The sequence below is a fragment of the Xiphophorus hellerii genome, chromosome 9 (genome assembly GCF_003331165.1).
Source record: "Xiphophorus hellerii strain 12219 chromosome 9, Xiphophorus_hellerii-4.1, whole genome shotgun sequence".
Classification (NCBI taxonomy): domain Eukaryota; kingdom Metazoa; phylum Chordata; class Actinopteri; order Cyprinodontiformes; family Poeciliidae; genus Xiphophorus; species Xiphophorus hellerii.
Window position 1 is genome coordinate 15,650,459 of NC_045680.1, and position 17,782 is coordinate 15,668,240.

The following is a 17,782-nucleotide window of genomic DNA, read 5'->3' on the forward strand; positions in this document are numbered from 1 at the left end:
AACAGCTTTCAGTTGACTTTGATGAAGTTCTGGAAAACTGTTCATTCAGAAGGAATAAAAGAGGGGAAATCCCTGAGGTGGGGATGAAAGCGTGATCACAGCCCCAGATTGATGACTGTGGAGGGTCTCCTGAATCCGGCCACCACGGTCCCTGCTGTGGCAGCAGAATCCTGTTCTGTCACCAAAGATTGATGAGAAAGCTAAAACGCTCCACAAGGCTAGCGCAACAGAAGTGGCGGAGATTTCTCCTGAGATGTTGAACGCTCCAGAGATTGTTGGACTTTAATGGTTGACAAGACAAGTTTAAAGACAAACTGCAGGGGTGGTTCAAAGTATTAAATAAGGAGAGTAGAGAGTGTTTCAACTACTGACGAATCAAATGAGACCACCATCAGAAAGAAGCTGATCCGTTAACGGTGGTGCACATCAATGATTCAGCAAAGGTGATGAAGACTGTGAAGTTCATGGGAGTTCACAAACAAACCTTGACCTGGTCAGAAAGAATTGGTCTCTGGTAAACAGCAGTTTCTCTTCCCATGCAGGACGGGATCAAATCTTCCTCCTCCCATCTTCACCTCCTTCCAAAAGAGCACCCAGGCCAAAATGACCTACTGTGTGGCGCAGCAGCTGTCTCTCTTCCCCAAATTTTTATACAACTCTGAATTAAAATATTGCATACTGTTCAATTTTTTAAATCACATGACAGTTATTTCAGCCATAAAAGCATAAAAGGGTGGAGGTTTTTATTTTAAAATGGGAATTATTCCACATCTTTTTTAGAGCCAGACTTTTGGGTATTTTAAAGACCTCAACGTGTCTTGGCTAGATTTTAAGTATGCTTATGTTGTAAAAATAAAAACAGCAGCATCTACAGCACAATAAGAGGCTTTCAATAAATCTTACCTTTACTTTCAATTAAAGATAGTGTCATCATTCTAATCTGCTCTTAATTATCAGGGTAAAAACAGAGATGTCCACTGAATGCTCAAAAATCAACTAAGTTCCACCGTTTTTTTATATATATATTTCTGATGATCCTGTTCCAGTTTGGTGTAGGAAAAAGTGATAGAGGCAGATTGCATTGCCATGGAAACACAATTATCATGCCATAATGTAGGAGGCATGGATCATGTATGAACCACGCTTGGTGTAATTACTAGCTCGCCCACAGCACAAAGACTTTTCTCAGTGTTTTCTTTGAGTGTAAATTGCCTTTTTCTTTCTTGCTCTATTAATTACAAGTGATTTTCATAGAATGCCAACTTGAAATTTCCTTTAATTTAGTACATTGATAAGGTAATGAACATATAAACAGATCAACCAAAATAAACATGATTATTTTACGTAATGCATGTCAATTAGATTACCTCAAACAGTGCATCTTGTAATGAATTTAGATGCTCATTGCTTCCACTTACAAACTGTCCATTAGTTACCCAGCAACATGCCATGTGTTAACGCCGCAGCATCATGAAGCTGCAAGTCTGAGCTTTGTCTCAGATGTTTGGGCAACCATGTTATTGTCTCTAAACAGTATGAAGGGCAGAGAAGTGGAATGAAGCATGCTTCCCCATCCCTGAAGCGCGCACACACACACACACACAATGACGGATCGCTCATCAAGTATTTCTCAAAGACAGGATTTTGGCTCAGCATCGCCCCAACTCTCACCCAAGATGTGGCAGGTGTTACTTTATGACTATAAACGTTATGTAGCAGTGTTAATTCTGTCCTCAGAAAACAAACACCACTGATCAGATTTTTAATAATTACCGATTGAACCGGAGTCAAAATAACAGGTATTCATTCAAGTCCTACTTGGGGTTTCACGATATCTTAGACGGCTTCATTTGGTATAGATTTCCAATATTTAGGAGATGAAAGTGCAAAAAGCTCTGTACATCAAAAAGCCACAGGATAAACAGAAAGGTCAGAGTATAGATCCCTCTGCTTTGAAATGTCAGCTGATTATTCAGACCTAGGACCATAAAAATACTCGAGAGGCAAAAATATACATCATGTTAGATTTGTGTGTTAACAATATTCCACATATGGAAAAAATACATCTGGATTGTGCAATGTTATGAGTGGTAGACTGGAGAAAAAAAAAAGCAAAACATTGATGAGAAATGTCGTCTTATTTAACTTGCTAAAAGTTATCTTCTTCACAGAAATTAGAAATAAAACATCTGCAATAGCTCAATATAGCAAATTGGTGTATAAAGTGAGAAAAGTAAAACAAAAAAACATTTTGCCTCGGATTCAAATCAGTCTTAAACTGGGAGGTTTAGAGTGGATACTTTAAAGACTTCAAACTCAAACTTAATTATTTCAAATAAGGTTTTATTACATAAAATCAAACATGCCAGTGAAATAAGGACATACATACCTGTTTCTTTTACTCAAAATCAGAATTTAACAAAAACAAAACATTGTCACGCAGGCATAAATGATTAGTGAATATAATCCATAATTTATATGGATTATGGATTGTTTTAATGCTAAACTAAATGTTAATTAGTAGAAGAATTAAATCTGAACATTATTTTCTGTCAGCTGTGGGCCTAAATAAGTGATGTTTGACCCAGACAACACAAACAAAAGAGAAAATTGGAAACACAGTTTATTGTTTTAGGTGTTGATTTAATATATTTGAACTTGTTTTTGTATTTCAAAACATTTCTTGATTTGATTTTATCTGTACAAAGCCAGTTTTAGTGGGAAATATTTCTAATAAAACACACATATTTCAGTCTTAGAGACTACAGTCCCCGGTTTGATTCCCGATGCATGTGTTCTCCTTCTCTAGCTGCACTTTTTCCTGTCTAGCTTCTAATGAATAAAAATATGACAACATGATTCTCAATTCTGAACCTGATAAATGTCAAGGGGCTTAAAATGTATATAAATAATTATTGAAAAACCATGACTGGTGCCATCCAAATAAATATAAAATGTATTAAAAAAATGGTGTTTGTGTAAACAACTTGTTATAGATTTTCAGTCACATTAATCAGATCTAGAAAGTTGATCTAGATCTGAAAAGCAAGAAAATGACCAGTAAATAATAATAAACTATGATACTGACACAGCATACTCTATCCCATTTTTCTTTCTTTATTTAGAAAGAAAAAAAAATCACTAACCCTGCATTTTGGCTTTAACTTTGGCGTTTAGTCTGGATAGCAGAATATTGGTTCTTTGCTTTAGATAAGAGGAAAGCTGCTTGGTTAGTGTGATCACTATGATTTAGTTACAGTACCCGGTATCTAAATGCTAACAAGATTAATTTAACAAATATCAGCTAAATCAGAATGAAGGAATCATTTTGTTCAACACTCATTAACACAATCAACATTTCTGCTTTCCAAGCCTTTGTATTTGTTCTGCCAGTGGTCAAAAGTTACCTGGTATTACATTCGTGTGCTGTAGTGTGAAGATCTAACTCACTTCACTGTTCAGGTGATTTCATTTCTTACTGAGCTACAATAAGTATAAAAAAAATAATAACAAATTGTTTAAGTATTTGATGTATTGGTGCTGTGGGAGACTGAACTACAATTTCCCTGAGGGTAAATCCCAAAGGGATGAATAAAGTTTCTATCTATCTATCTATCTATCTATCTATCTATCTATCTATCTATCTATCTATCTATCTATCTATCTATCTATCTATCTATCTATCTATCTATCTATCTAGCAGTAGAAACATGTCTTAAAGGGAAAGCTGATAAATTTATTGTAATTGGGATTAGACTCAAGCCTCAGATAACTCAATAAGTCACCAAACGTTAAATGGATGGACTTGTATCTGATTTCTTTGCGTTGATGTAGCTTTACAGGCCACAGGGCAGCTGCATTTGGAGATGTTTGTAGCGTTTATAAAACTACTCTGTCTTTTGTTGTCCTCGCATTAGTCTGTGCAGGCAGATCACTGTCTGGGATGGCTCCCCTTTGAATGTTTAACCGCTTCTTCCAGGGACTTCCTGGTTATCAGTAGCCTCACCACATCTTCCCTCTTCTTTGTCAGTTTTTTACGAGCCTGGTCGTGAGTCACCATGGTCATATCCCAGCCGTTCACCTGGTAGGAAGGAGGACAGGCTTTTATCAAGGTTCAGTCCAGGATAAGCAATAAAACTTGCAGCTTTTTTTTACTGCTCCCTACAGCGCCATCTTGTGGCTTTCACATCCAATGATGAGAGTTGTTACTACCCACCTGCATGATTTTGTCTCCCATCTTCAACCCTGCAACTTCTGCTGGTCCTCCTGGAGTTATCCTGGTCACATAGATTCCCTGCAGACCACACACTTCTTTTACACACATTGCTAAATACAGATAATATTTTCTCTTCTATTTGTGTACTAAGGTTTTTGAGTATTTACTCAAATAATGTGCATTTTAAATACTGAAATAACTGGAACAGCTTGTGTCATATATACTCTTGCTTTACTTTCAGTTCACAATCTGAATAAGCAATCGCTCTTCTAAAATAAAATTTATTTCTCACATTTTTCTTCCACATTAACTGGAAAACAGAGATTATTGAGATAATTAAGCTTTCTCTGACAAGGTTTTACTGTAAACCCCGACTTCACTGTGTACTTCTGGTCAGCTGGCTGAAAGACAAATTTAATTGTTTGAAAATATTTCCAGTTGCACAAAAACATGGAGCATGCATTGAAAAACTACATTTATCCATCAATAACTTCTGATTTTTTATTATCTGTTAATCACAATAAAAACATCATAATCTAAATCTAAATCTTTTTGGTCTTCCAGCCATCATACAGATTTCTGGTTGATTATTTGGACAAAATCAGTTAAAAAGGTGCAATGATAACAAAAACACAATCAAAAATACAATAAATTCATTTTATCTTTTGCACCGTTTTTATCTCTTCTCTTTGTAGCACAAACATACTTCTACCATAATTATGCATGTTATTTTGTTGGGTTTCTAAAAAAAGGATCTCAAGATCTTTCACTTGTTGACTCAATACCAAAACTGATTTTGGGAAGCACTGTTTTAGATTCCTAAAATAAGGAATAAACATCTTTCCAGTTTTGAGTAAAAACAGATAGATTATGTTATACATGATCGATTAGAAGTTTTGTTTAATGAATCTGAGGTATTTTTACTTAAGGTTTTGATGATGTGATCATTTTTTATCAGCTCTGTTTTCTAAGCAAAATATCAACAATCAATTAGATGATTTATCTGGCGTCTGTAAACAGGATCTAAACAATACCCGGGAAAAATTAAGTTCAACTCTGTTTTAGTGCTCAGCATCCGTCATATTAAATTCTAACATTGTATCTCAGTTATCAGTGCAGAAATAATTGGAAAATGAATTTCTGCCATTTTTCAAAGCAACAATGTTCTTCAGAAACTTCTTTCTTCTTCACATTGTGTTGCAACCTTGTGGTGTCATAGTTGGGTAAGTTATTGTTTATTCACCATCTGCTTTGAACCTGAGCTGCACATCTACCATACAGTGGACTGTACTGATTAATTATTAAAACTATGTGTTTCAAATTAAGAAAAGGGAATTTTATTTTTTTTTTATATGTTTGTGCTGCAAACATCTTTGGAAAATCCTAATTCCATCTCACTTCTCCTGTTTGTATTTTTATCATCTGAGTGTTGTTTAAGGTAGGGACAGGGAAGCTGGTCAGAGATGATGAGAAGATGGTTGGAGCTAATTATCTAAAACTTACAGCCAGACCTACAATTTCAATTAAAATATATTCATGTGTTAAAATGGTCTAATCAAAGTCCAGACCTAGATCTAATTGAGAATCTGAGGCAAGATTCGAAAAATTATGTGTATGAATGTGACACATTCAATGTGACAATGAACAAAAGTTTCAGACTCCAGATGTGAACAGCTGATAAAGACTCATAGCTGTAATTGCTCCAACGGTGTTTCTTTTTTTTTTTACAAAGCACTGGAGGTACAGACACTTTAGCTTAAAATACAGACACAAACCTCCAAGAGCTGCAGCCGACTGCGAGTTAAAGTTATCATTCATCTGTAATAGGATAAGTGGAAACACATGACTAGTTCTCAAACACTTCCACCAGCTTAGAGAGTTTAAGCAATAATCAGGTCTGCATAAACCTGCAGTACGTCGTTCAATTACACACATATTTGGGTCTGGCTTGTTCTCACATGAGGCCACTAACAATACGTCCAGGCCTGTTCTTTACTTGCAGCTCACCGGTATATGCCGAGTTAAACAACAGGAACTTTTCTGTTCCTCTGTAGCATAAAATAATATGTATCTTAGTTTAACTCAAGGTTAAAGAGTCATTATAAGAAACAGTCAGTAGATACGAGTGCTTAGATGTTTGTTTTCTGACCTTATCTGACTTGTCCTCAGAGAAGGGGTTCTGCCCGGGGTCCTGGTCGATACCGCCTCCGATGCTGAAGCCCAGAATCAGGTTTTCTCCTTGGCGAAGCTTCTGGATTTCAATTCTTTGCTGTTAGAAAACAACCAAACAACATCAGATATTAAGCAAAACATTCAGTATAAGCCACTGACTTACTGGAAGCTATTCTGCACATATGAAATCTTTACGAGTGATCTGGCATTGTTGCCCAACTGTGTCATTACTGGGCTCTTCAGACATGAGCACAAAATCAGCACAAATTGCAGCTGTGCCATTTTTTTTCCTGCTACTACAAAGAAATGTTTGTGCAAAATAAAACTTGTTGCTAATTAAAGCATTCAATATTCCTACACCATCAGGGAGCATCTTCACAACATAAGAGTTGATTCTGAGACATTTTCTGCCAACTCAAGCCAAAAAAGATGGAAGATGGATTAATAAGTTCCCTGTAGTGTGATAATCAGCTGCAGACTGATGGACGGGTATGACTCTAGAGCTCCTCCAAACACAAAGGCCGCCTGTGTGCGGTGATGAATAACCACAGAGTCTCTCTAACACAATGAAGTCTAGAGATGACTTCACTGATGTTGTCGATCAGCCAATGAGTCAGGATTTCCAGATTAAAAGCGTCTCCTTTTTAGAGCTTTGCAACCACGGGCAACAACAGCAAATAGAAGAAAACATGTAATTGCAGAAAGAAAGACAGATGTATGTTGCAGTTTATAAATTGGAAATGGTGACCAGAAGACGGCAACGCACCTAAACAACTAAAACGGTGGAGAAAAAAGCCTGGACAACAATGTAAGCTTATCTTGCCACCATGCACAATGAGCGGGATGGTAAAGGGAAGAAAAGCTTCAAAACTAACAGTACAAAGCTGCAACAGGAAGTGATTTGGGACAAAAGTATTTATAACGATAATTAGAAGCTACCTTCTTGACAACTGGTTGGTTGTTCAGCAAGCAAGACTAAAACATTTAGAGTTTTCTAAACTCTTCTGAGACTCTAGCTGGAACTGGTCAGATGAACCTCAAATCAAACCTGAGAGAAAACTAAAAACACAGATCACTGCTTGACTGTTGAGCAGGAACAATTAACAGAGTAATAATCACACACTGGACTAAAAAAGGTCCACAGACATCAAGCCTATAAAAAAAAAATAAAAATCAGTGGTGAGCTCAGGAAAAGCTGAAAGAGAATGCAGAGATAAACAGGAATGTGCTAAAACAAACAAACAAACAACAACAAAAAACATTTGAATTGGAAAGTGAAGAAAAATGAAAGACCAGCTCCACACAGTCCTGCAAGGGAAAGCGGGTAAAAACAATGTCAGATAATAATTAAAGGCTTTTTTGTTCTACAAAGAAAAAGTTAAATACATGTTAGAATATGACAAAGATTGTAATTAATTTTTTTTCCAGTTCTCGAGTCATTTCATCACATTGATGTTAGGAAAAAAAAGAGGAAATAAAAGTAAGTCCGTAAATTAACCACAGAGAGAACCACTGTAGTGAATGGTTCATGCTGATCTTCCTAGTTTGCGATACAGTCAAAAAAAAAATAATAAAGCCAGGAATTTAAAAATAACGGGTTAAAAAAAATACTGTTTTGTTGCGTTCACGGACCAGGAAGAACTCACACACCTAGCGAGTGACGTACCAGTCAGGACATTTTCAAACTGTGTCAAAGTAACAACTGTAAAAATAGACTGTTAAAAATAAAATTAAAAATCGACTAACATCTTAGATTATTCAAATTATCTGGCTGAATGTAAATGAGTAAACTAAAATTTAAACTGAAACAAATGTTCTGATTTTCACTAAACAAAGAAAACACTAACACCGTAAACAAAAACTACCGTATGATAGTTAATTCGCGCTTATGTTTACACACATCTACTTAGTTTAATCCCTAATGTTGGCCAAAAAGATGAACAATAGATAACAGTTCAATGAAACACAGTCGCTCTCCTAAACTTACCACAACTGCAGTCACTGGTTGACCGGGGACAAACGACATCGTTTAGCTGTGATTTAACAAAAAAAAAAAAAAAAACGAGCCGAGGAATGTTTAACAAAAGCTTTCGTAAAAGTTTTCAAAATGTGTTTTTAGTGGAGAAAGAACTTCCCTCGAGTTACTAGTAGGCTGATCCCGAGCTGAAAACCAGCGTCTTCCCACATGACGTAATCTCGCCTCTCAGGAAACTCAGATGTGAGTGTTTCATTCACCCTGGCAGCTAGGGAGGGCGGTGTTAATTGGCTGGCCGCTGCCCTTTTACCTCCAGACATTTCTTTCTGCGTCAGAGAGAGATGAATGATTAATGTCCTTAAATGGACAGCAGGGCTGACCCTCTAAAAACGAAACCATACTCCTTTAAGGCACAAAATCAGTCGTCTAAAGTACTGCATTTGACTATAATATGAAGTAATACTATGACCTAGTTATAGTATTATTACTGTTAATATAATAATTATTATTGCTCAATGAACTAACAAAAAGTCAGAATAACTCCCTGTGGATCACATGCTATGAAACTGGTTTAATAATCACATAATCTGCGTCTTAATTTAACTTTTAATAAGCACATGTACCTGTCATACAGACACTAATAATTGTATAACTTTCCTTACTATAAAAAACACTCTTTCCCAGAGATGGTCAAAGAGTTTATGCAGGACTTGTGCCCCAGTTCCAGCTGCCAATCTCTCCTCCCAACATTAACAATTTATGTATGTTTTCAATTATCAAATATGAAATGTTTTATTATGACGAGCAATGACATTTGGGAAGGGACTAACATCCAATATCTTGGATGTTGCTGCATAACCCTTGTATCTCCATCGTATTGCACTATTGTACTTGCTTCCATGTTTACATGGTGTTCATGCTTACACATCTATTTGTGTTTGTATCTTAGAGTGCACAGATTCATTCCCTAAAGGTAAACTGAGTAATCGCATGGGAGCTGAATACCTCCCCACAGCAAGCCTTTTATTTATACTGGCCTACTGTGAAGTTGCAAATAAATTACAGTGTTTGTTTTGTTTTCTGTAAAATTCTCAAATTCTAAAAATAGTCAATCTGCCCAGTAAAATATTGTATAATGAAATTTTGTATTTGCCTAAAACATCTTCTATGATAAGCCTCTGTTCTTGCAAAGTCCATCTTTAAATTTAGCTGGTGCTGTTCTTCCAAGCTTGATGATGAGTGTAGAACATGTGTTTCCTATTAAACTGGAATGGAGCGCTCTGATCTGTCTTGAAAAATGTAATCTACATACAAGATCTGAAACTCTGGCAGGGACAAAACACCAGAGCGTGTACTGACAGGCTCTTTGTGCTTAAAAATTAATTATCTACTGCACAGGATTTGCAAATACTACAATGTGCATCTCTTAAAGTGCTTTATTTTGGTCATTTAATGATATTACATCTACATATCAAAAGTATACATGTGAAATAACATGTTTTGCATCCACCAAAGTCTGCATTGAATATACATTAGAAAGTTATAAAGGTACATATTATACATTATACATACAGTATTTCAATGAAAACTGTTTGCAACAACTGTTTTAACTCACTTTATAGCTGTAACTATAAACTATAATTATAACTCACCAGCATGACCAGTATTCATTTTCTGTCCTTCAGTTGCACCTTTTTGATAACAGATGTTATCAAATGTATCACCCATTTGTCTGCTGTAAGACTCAACAAAAAATTTTTCACAAGTTTTCTTTGCAGGGATTTGTTGCTTCATTGAAGTGTAAAACATTTATGGAAAGTTAATGCCTAAAATTGCAGCAGGTTACCTGTATTTACATGTGTTGCTTTGTAGGTTGTCACAAAAAATTCAAACAGTGTAACAGTGAATCTGACTGTCTAAACGGAACAAAAATATTCTTTTTTAAAGCCAAATTAGATCTGGATTAATTTGGATCATCAGTTTTCAAAGAAAGATGTCATATAAGTTATATATGGTGGTTTACGTTGTGGAAACAAAATACATGCCCGCATTTTATTCATCCCCTTTCTACACATCACAAATTTGTAGTCAAGATTTCTTGATCCGGCGATTTCTCCTTACTATCTACTGATGGGGTTGCAGTGTAATTCATAACACAGTCAATAGGGGGAGCTTTAAAATGAATGCCAGTATCTCAGTAGCCTGGAGCAAAAGGTGGAGGTGATCTGTACTCCTGAGGTAGCATTTGATCGTTTAGTCTCACGTCAGTGTGGTGTTGAGGGGGAACACGAAATGTGAGCTCTCCTGTGATTTCCTGGTATTCGTTTTCTATGACTTCGCTGCTGTCATTTGGCCCTTTAGTAATCTCTGCATAGACATTTTCCTGTGGGTTGCTCATCTTCTTCTGGAATTTCTTCTTCAGGCTCTTTAGGTTCACAGCTACTGATGGCCTCAGATCATGTAACTTCACTGGCTGGATGTTGGTGAAGAGTTTTCTCTCGGTGGCTGACGGTGTAGAGGAGCTGTCGGACACCGAGGTTGTTCTGCTGCAGACAAGGTTTTGCTTTTGGACAACATGATTCCTCAAAGGGACTTCAGGAGGCTGGATACACGGAGTCCTCATATTTGGTGCTGGCTGCAGATCAGAAACATAAAGCACAGGACACATGGATTTAGATTTTAAAATCTCATTCATGTCTCTTAAACATAGAGTGCAATAACTTGGCGACCAGTCTCGTCTCTGAGGTTTAAGGTAGAAAAATATTCCAACAGGCAAAGAAATTGTAGTCTCTTCGATCACTTCATTGCATCTGCAAAAAAAATGTAATAGTGGATAAACAGTGGGCCACAAACTGTGGTGTCTGGTTGTTTTAATTTTCAAGAGGAACAGAAACATGAAGGTGTGCATTAACCTCCAACATCTAACTTAGCATGCATGTTTTAAGAAGCCAGAGTACTTGCATGCAGGGTGAGAACACAAAAACAGCACAAAGAAAAGCCCCAGCTGGAAGTCAAACCCAAGTTGAGGCAGTAGTGTTAATAACCTCACCACCCTGCAGCTCAAAACTGGTTTTTGCCCTGCAGACATGTCTGCTTTTGTAACTAATTGTAAAGCAGAAAATGCAAAATGTCCATTACATTGTCTGGAGTAAAAACTAATCAGACTAATTTCAACTGTGCTAAATCTCTGGCTTGTACAATATGTAACACACCCTCAGCAAAGGCAAAGGCTGCCTCAATAAAAGTTAAAAGGGAACCAAAATGCAATGTAAAGAAAAATCTGTAAAATAAAAAAATAGATATTAAAAAGTAAGAATCATTATTTACCACAAAATGTAAATAAAAAATGTATACATGAACATTCTTCTTGAAACAACAAAACTGTTTCTATCTTGGCAGTTTGACCACAAAACATTACCGAATTAGTTGAAATTCGGTAATGTTTCTTGTCACATTACCGAAGCAGGAAGAGGAGAGGTGAAGTGCTGGAAATCGTCCTCCAAACTAGGGTAGAGTTTGTTTGGTTGGCTGTTTGGGAGAAAGAGTGCAGAGTTCCTCAGGTTGTTGGGTCGATAAGGCAGGGCGGGTGGGATCTCGTCCGCTCTTTGTGGGTGACTCGGGTTGGACTGTCGGAGGTTATTTGGTAGCAGACTGGTGGTGTAGCTTCGGGGTCTTTGGGAGAACAGTAATTCTGCATAGTCTGTACGGTTAGCTGATGACTAAAATAAGATGAGACAAAGCAGGCACTGATTCACTTCTGGACTTAATTCAACTTGCACACAATTGTTTGCAATTTTTTTCTTTTGCAATATTCATCAAAACCATATAAACTTTGAGGATGCAAATCCATATCAAGAAGAAGAGACACTTATATTCTTACCTTTCCACAAGCAACTGTGAGCACCTGATTGAAAGGCATGATGGGATTCCGGCAGTGAAAGTCCACCAGGTCCTGCAGACTCCTGTGAGTCCTGTTCTCCCCTAATATGATGTACTGGCCGTCCTCCAGGACATCAATCATGAAGTGTCTGCAGTGTTCGTCTTCACTGAGGTAGGCCCACACAACAGAGTGATGATTTTGACCTCTTAGTCAAACGGCACAACAAAGCTGTGAACACTCACCGATATGAGAGAGTGTAGCCAACTCTGCTCTCGCTGACTCTGATGAGGAAGTAGCCGGGCGGCTTCAACGTGAGCCGCTCTTCTGCTGTCCTACACAAATCAGCAGAGACAAAGGCCTCTTTCACACACACACTTTCAGCTGGAAATGTATTTTTAACTGCACCAATATCGCATTTTCAATTTTTTAATGGCCACAGAAAAAATACTTTTACATAATAACAACATATTCTCTCATTCACAAATTATGGAAAATAAACTGTCCAGAATAATAACTAAGTATAGAAAGACTGTGTTTGTTTTGTTTTGCTTCGAGAAAAGATTTCTTTTAGAATCGTAAGTATCCCAAAGTCGTTGTCGGTACAGTAAACTGAAACCTATCCAATACTGATTAGCTTAACCCATTGTCTATTGTTTAAATTGGGTGTGGGCAGATCTGTTGAGTGTGAAAGATTAATAATTTGTAGCACAAGTAAAGGTCAGGACTGAGTAAATATTGCAGCAAAGCTGTAGCAAATAGAACTATTGTTTTTTGTAATAGGTCAATCAACAGATGTCCTTCCTTCAAATTGCAAACAATCATGGTTCACTTTTATGCTGCACGCACCACAGGTCTGCAACAAGCACAGAACAATGAAAGGAACTAACTGAGAAATAGAACGAATGACAGAAATGTTGCTGTGCAGTTCTGCATCTTTCTCTTGCTGATTCTGATGATTTCTGCTTTGTATGAAACTGACCCTCTATTAATACCAATACCAGTGGGAGTCATGTCTGCAGATGCAGTTATAGGAAGAAGTATATTAACACAATGCACTAACTGAAAACCAGATGCACATTATGACTTTCTAATAAAACTCAACTTGCATTTCAGCTGGTAATTACTTGCACTGTTGCAGCAGGAGGAAACGTCTGCTGGAGGAAATGTTTTGTCACGTCACATCCACCAACTTCAATGCATTTTAACGCGATTTTATATGTTGTTTTCTTACTTTTTGTTCCTCTAAAGGATTGCTCTGTATTTAACTCCATTCACCTTGCCCCCAACTTTGATTAACTTCCTTTTTCCTGCTGAAGAAAACCGCCCCCTACCATAATGCTACCACCACCATGTTTCACTGTGAGGATGCTATGGTAGTTTTAAAGTGGCACTATGTGATAAAATATTAACACCTGTACAGGGCCATGCTCACCACTTATTTCCTGTTCAGTAATTGGTGAAGATTCAAAACTTGAAGTTTTAAGCAAAAGTCTCATTAATTGGTCTTTTTGCATTTTCTCTTTTTTAGCTTTCTTTAAAAACTGTATGTTTCGTATTTGATTGTTTTCAAGAAACTCATTAAAGCAACCTTAAAATAGCTTGCGTTAGTAAGCTATTTTAAGCTTACTGCACCTTGTGACACTGACATCATTCCTGTGTGTGATTGGTAAGAGCCCAGTTCTCTCCTGTACATTCCTACTGCTGCAGTGGCAGATGGCAGATGGTGATAGACTTTGAAAACTTACTTCCTCGTAATGATCCCATGAAACCAATCTGGAACCGAGCCGTTCCCGAACAAAGACCAGAGCTGGGACTCCGTGAACAAGGTAAAAGGATCCTGTTGACCCTGTGTCGCCTGACTCCACTCCATCGTCCTGACAAAATAAAAACATCATGTAGTTCTGTTGTAATGCACATCCAAATTACTTATTTCACTGACTCATTACATTAGATATTTTGTATGCAGTGTTCATTAAACCAGAAACTCATTACCCTTCTCGGTATTTGTTGTTCCTTCATAAGGAAGTGTTTTCATGTAATGCACTGAGAACATTTTTCCTCTCTAAGACTTTTCACAAAAGCAAACTTTAACTTCTAACTATTTTCATTCAAACCAAAGAAAACAAGTTGCTTTTAAAGAGTAAAACAGAACTCTGCTACAGTTGATGACAATGAAGATTCACATCAGTTCTTTTTGCTGCGTAAATCTAAGCTCAGAGCAACACAAATGTGACTCACCTTCTTTGATAGCTTCAGGGTGAAATGACGCTGCAGAACTCAGTCACCTGTCAACACCTGCGTGGGGGCGGAGGCAAAGTCTTCCCGTGACAGCAGCACATTCAGGGACACATATTTGGAAAAAAACAGAATGCAGTGTTTCACATTTGCAAAATATTTGCAAATATTTGCAAATATTTGCAGTTTTCTTCTACCATCCATCTCTCCTATGACCTTTGAAGAAGCTTCCCCGTCTCTGCTGCAGAAAAGCAACCCAACAGCAGGATGGATACTTGCACCACTTTGCTTCACAGTTTTTGAGGCTGATATTGATATCAGTTTTCCACACAGCATTTTGTTTGTTGGGCAAAAGTTCAAAGTTTGGTCTCATCTTACCAGAGAACCTTGTACCAGATGTTGCTCCGCTCCATATGCGGCTTAAAACATATCGCAAATGGGATTTCATTTGTCTTTCTTCCACAACAGTTTTCTTCTTGTTGTTCTTCCCTGAAGGCCACATTTGTGAAGCGCATAACTTGCTGCCCCCTCCTCAAGTTGCCCCTCTTGAGCCGTAGATCATTGCAGGCCCTCCCGAGGTACCACAGGCCTCTTGGCTGGTTTTCTGATTAATGCTGTCCTTCCATCGCCTCTGATTTTAAGAGGGCTACAGATGTGCCATCCTCTTTCAGTTTTAGGATAATGGATTTAATAGTACTTTGTGAGATGCTCAATGTTTAAGATACTGTTGCATGACTTAACACCAGCTATTAAACAAATTTATCCCTGACCCGTCTGCTGTGTTCCTTAGTATAAATGATGTCTTGTTCTCCAAGTGTAATGTCCTCCAACCCCCAATCCTTTCACTGTACAGCTGTATTATTATGACTTACACTCAGGTTGACTCGATCCAACAATTTATTGATGCCTAAAGGCAGCTGATTGTAGTGAATTTTATTTATGGGCATCAGAGAAAAGGGGCTGACTATAAATACACACCACAACTTTGAGAATTTTACTCATAAAAATGTAAAAATCCAAATTTGCATGATTTTCTTTCAGTTCCAATGATTATGAACTACTCTGTGCTGGTTAAACACACATCTCTAGACCATCTACTGATGTTGTAATGCTACACATTGTTTTGAAAAAGTTCAAAGTGGCTGTAAATCCCTTTACAGTGCACTGTTTGTATCCAGATGTCTGATGCTTGGTCAAACAGAGGGTTAAGTCACCTCTAAATGGGATTTCTATTTCTGTGGAAGCAGATGTTCTCATGTGGTTAAGATTATGAGTGGAAAAAAACAATTGAGTGGCTCATGACTTGACTTACCCTCCTGTCAGTGTTACATAACCTACAGCTGCTCAAGTCTACAAAGATAAGAGGTTATGTGAGTGTTTTTAATTTAGTATTCCAGTAAATCTTCAGAGTCCTTTTTTTCCTGAATTGAAACTTGGACAATGACCCCAAAGCTACAATAAAGCAACGATCCATCACAAACTGTCGGCATCTGGAGCCTGAGTAGTATCAGTCTTCATTTATTGTTCTGGCTTGCCAGGAGCCAGATTGTGATGTCAGAACAAGCTGTTTTTTGTGCAAATCTTAATGGTCAGCTCTGACAGGCGACACACAAAACTCCACCTTTTGCTGTTTTCAGTTTGAAACTTCCTGGATTTAATACAAAAGGAAATTAACCATCCCTACATGCATTACCAGAGACTCTGTGGAAGACAATAAAATCCCAGTCAACTAATGAATTAGTCTGCTGTGTGCTTTCGGTGACAAATTAACAGCTTTATGATCTGATTCACTGAACTTCCACAAAGGCGTTTCAGAACAGCCCTCCAACTTGACAAGTGACTCAGTTGATGCCTGAACAAAGGTCAAAGCACACTGATTTCCCTCTGTGACTGTTTGTAAAACAGAAGTGTTGGAACGCCACGGAAGTATTTTTTCGAGGACTCTTCTCCATTTGCATGTAAATGCTCTCTTTACAAGCATTCACACATTTGTTTCCACAAAAGAAAGGGAGCCATTTTATTTGACAGATTGGGCTGTGTTTTTGCATGAATGGAGGGGAAAAGCAAGTAAAAGCTTTGTTGTAACCTGGTATTTGTCACTTTGCGGTCTCACTTCACTTCTCTGAGTTAATATATTTTAAACAAAACAATTGCAGGCTGCAGCTTATAATACACACACATTTGGCCGACTTGCAGGAAGAGGAGTGTACCAGTGGCCAGTTTGTTTGTTAGATTAGTTATAGGTGTATACAAATTAGTGCTTAAAATATTTAATATTTGCACAAAACCAAGAAAATACCAGAGTAGAAGGATAAACAAAATGCAAACTCTACACATTCTTCAGATGTTGAGCAAGCTGTCGGGAGGTGAGAGGTGTGGCTCACCTTGGAAAGGTTGCCTGGCCATCATCACACAGAAAATCAACTATGAACAAACTCACTTTTACCTAGAGGCAATTCAGAGTTGGGAATTAACCTGTCATGCATGTTTTTCATCTGTTGGAGGAAGTGTGAGTACCTGGAGGAACCGACACACGCACATGTCTAGCAGCCCTTTCAAATGTGAACCCAAATGAAAAGTGAACCATTAAGTACTCTGTTTCTTACTCTGCCATGTTACAACTACAAGCTTCTCACAAAATTGTATATAGTAAACCCAAAGTATCACATAAAAGCAAAATGTAAGGAAAATATTGCATGGTTTTCCTTCTTTTTTAACAAATATTTACAGATCTTCAAAAAATGGCATTGACATTTACATTCAGCCTGTCTTACTCTGGTATCCCTGAAAAAAATAAAACTTAATATCAGTATAAAGGCTGTTTAAAGGCCTCACAGATTTACTGGAAGAAAAATAACTAATAAAATAGCATCACAATGACCGAGGGACGTAGAGATAAAGTTGTGGAGAAGTTTAAAGTACAGTTAAGTAATAAAACAACATGATATTATTGTCCACCAAAACTGACAGACTGGTCAAACAAATGAGAAAGGCAGCTCAGAGTAACTCTACCAAATGCTATTGGTGTATAGTAAGTCTCTCCACAAATATGACCACTATGAAAAAGGAGCAGAAAGATATCGTAGAAATAGAAGCAATAGAAAATCCTGTTTCCTGTTTGCTAGAAGACATTTAAGGAGGACTATCTTCTGGTCAGATGAGACCAAAATTAGATCCTTTTGTCAGCATGCAGAATACAAAAACTAACATTTCAGATCACCGTGAGCACATCTCCACCAACGGAGCTTTACACAGAACAATCCAGGAGGCTCCAAAAGACTTGAGACTGAGGCAAGTACTTACT

General features: G+C 37.4%; 2 protein-coding genes across 2 annotated transcripts; both read right to left on the bottom strand.

The window, feature by feature from the left end:
- Window positions 1–3,695: 3,695 nt before the first annotated feature.
- tax1bp3 (Tax1 (human T-cell leukemia virus type I) binding protein 3) lies at window positions 3,696–8,593 on the bottom strand. Its single transcript, XM_032571339.1, has 4 exons — window positions 8,376–8,593; window positions 6,366–6,485; window positions 4,217–4,294; window positions 3,696–4,081 (listed from the first exon to the last, which is right to left on the bottom strand). Exons 1-4 carry the CDS (start codon window positions 8,412–8,414, stop codon window positions 3,932–3,934), a joined length of 387 nt encoding a protein of 128 aa, XP_032427230.1. The 5' UTR covers window positions 8,415–8,593; the 3' UTR covers window positions 3,696–3,931.
- A 1,188-nt stretch (window positions 8,594–9,781) lies between these two features.
- Window positions 9,782–14,606, bottom strand: hsh2d (hematopoietic SH2 domain containing). The gene is made up of 6 exons (XM_032572664.1): window positions 14,482–14,606; window positions 13,989–14,117; window positions 12,486–12,575; window positions 12,244–12,409; window positions 11,822–12,082; window positions 9,782–10,998 (listed from the first exon to the last, which is right to left on the bottom strand). Exons 2-6 carry the CDS (start codon window positions 14,111–14,113, stop codon window positions 10,558–10,560), a joined length of 1,083 nt encoding a protein of 360 aa, XP_032428555.1. The 5' UTR covers window positions 14,114–14,117; window positions 14,482–14,606; the 3' UTR covers window positions 9,782–10,557.
- Window positions 14,607–17,782: the final 3,176 nt, after the last annotated feature.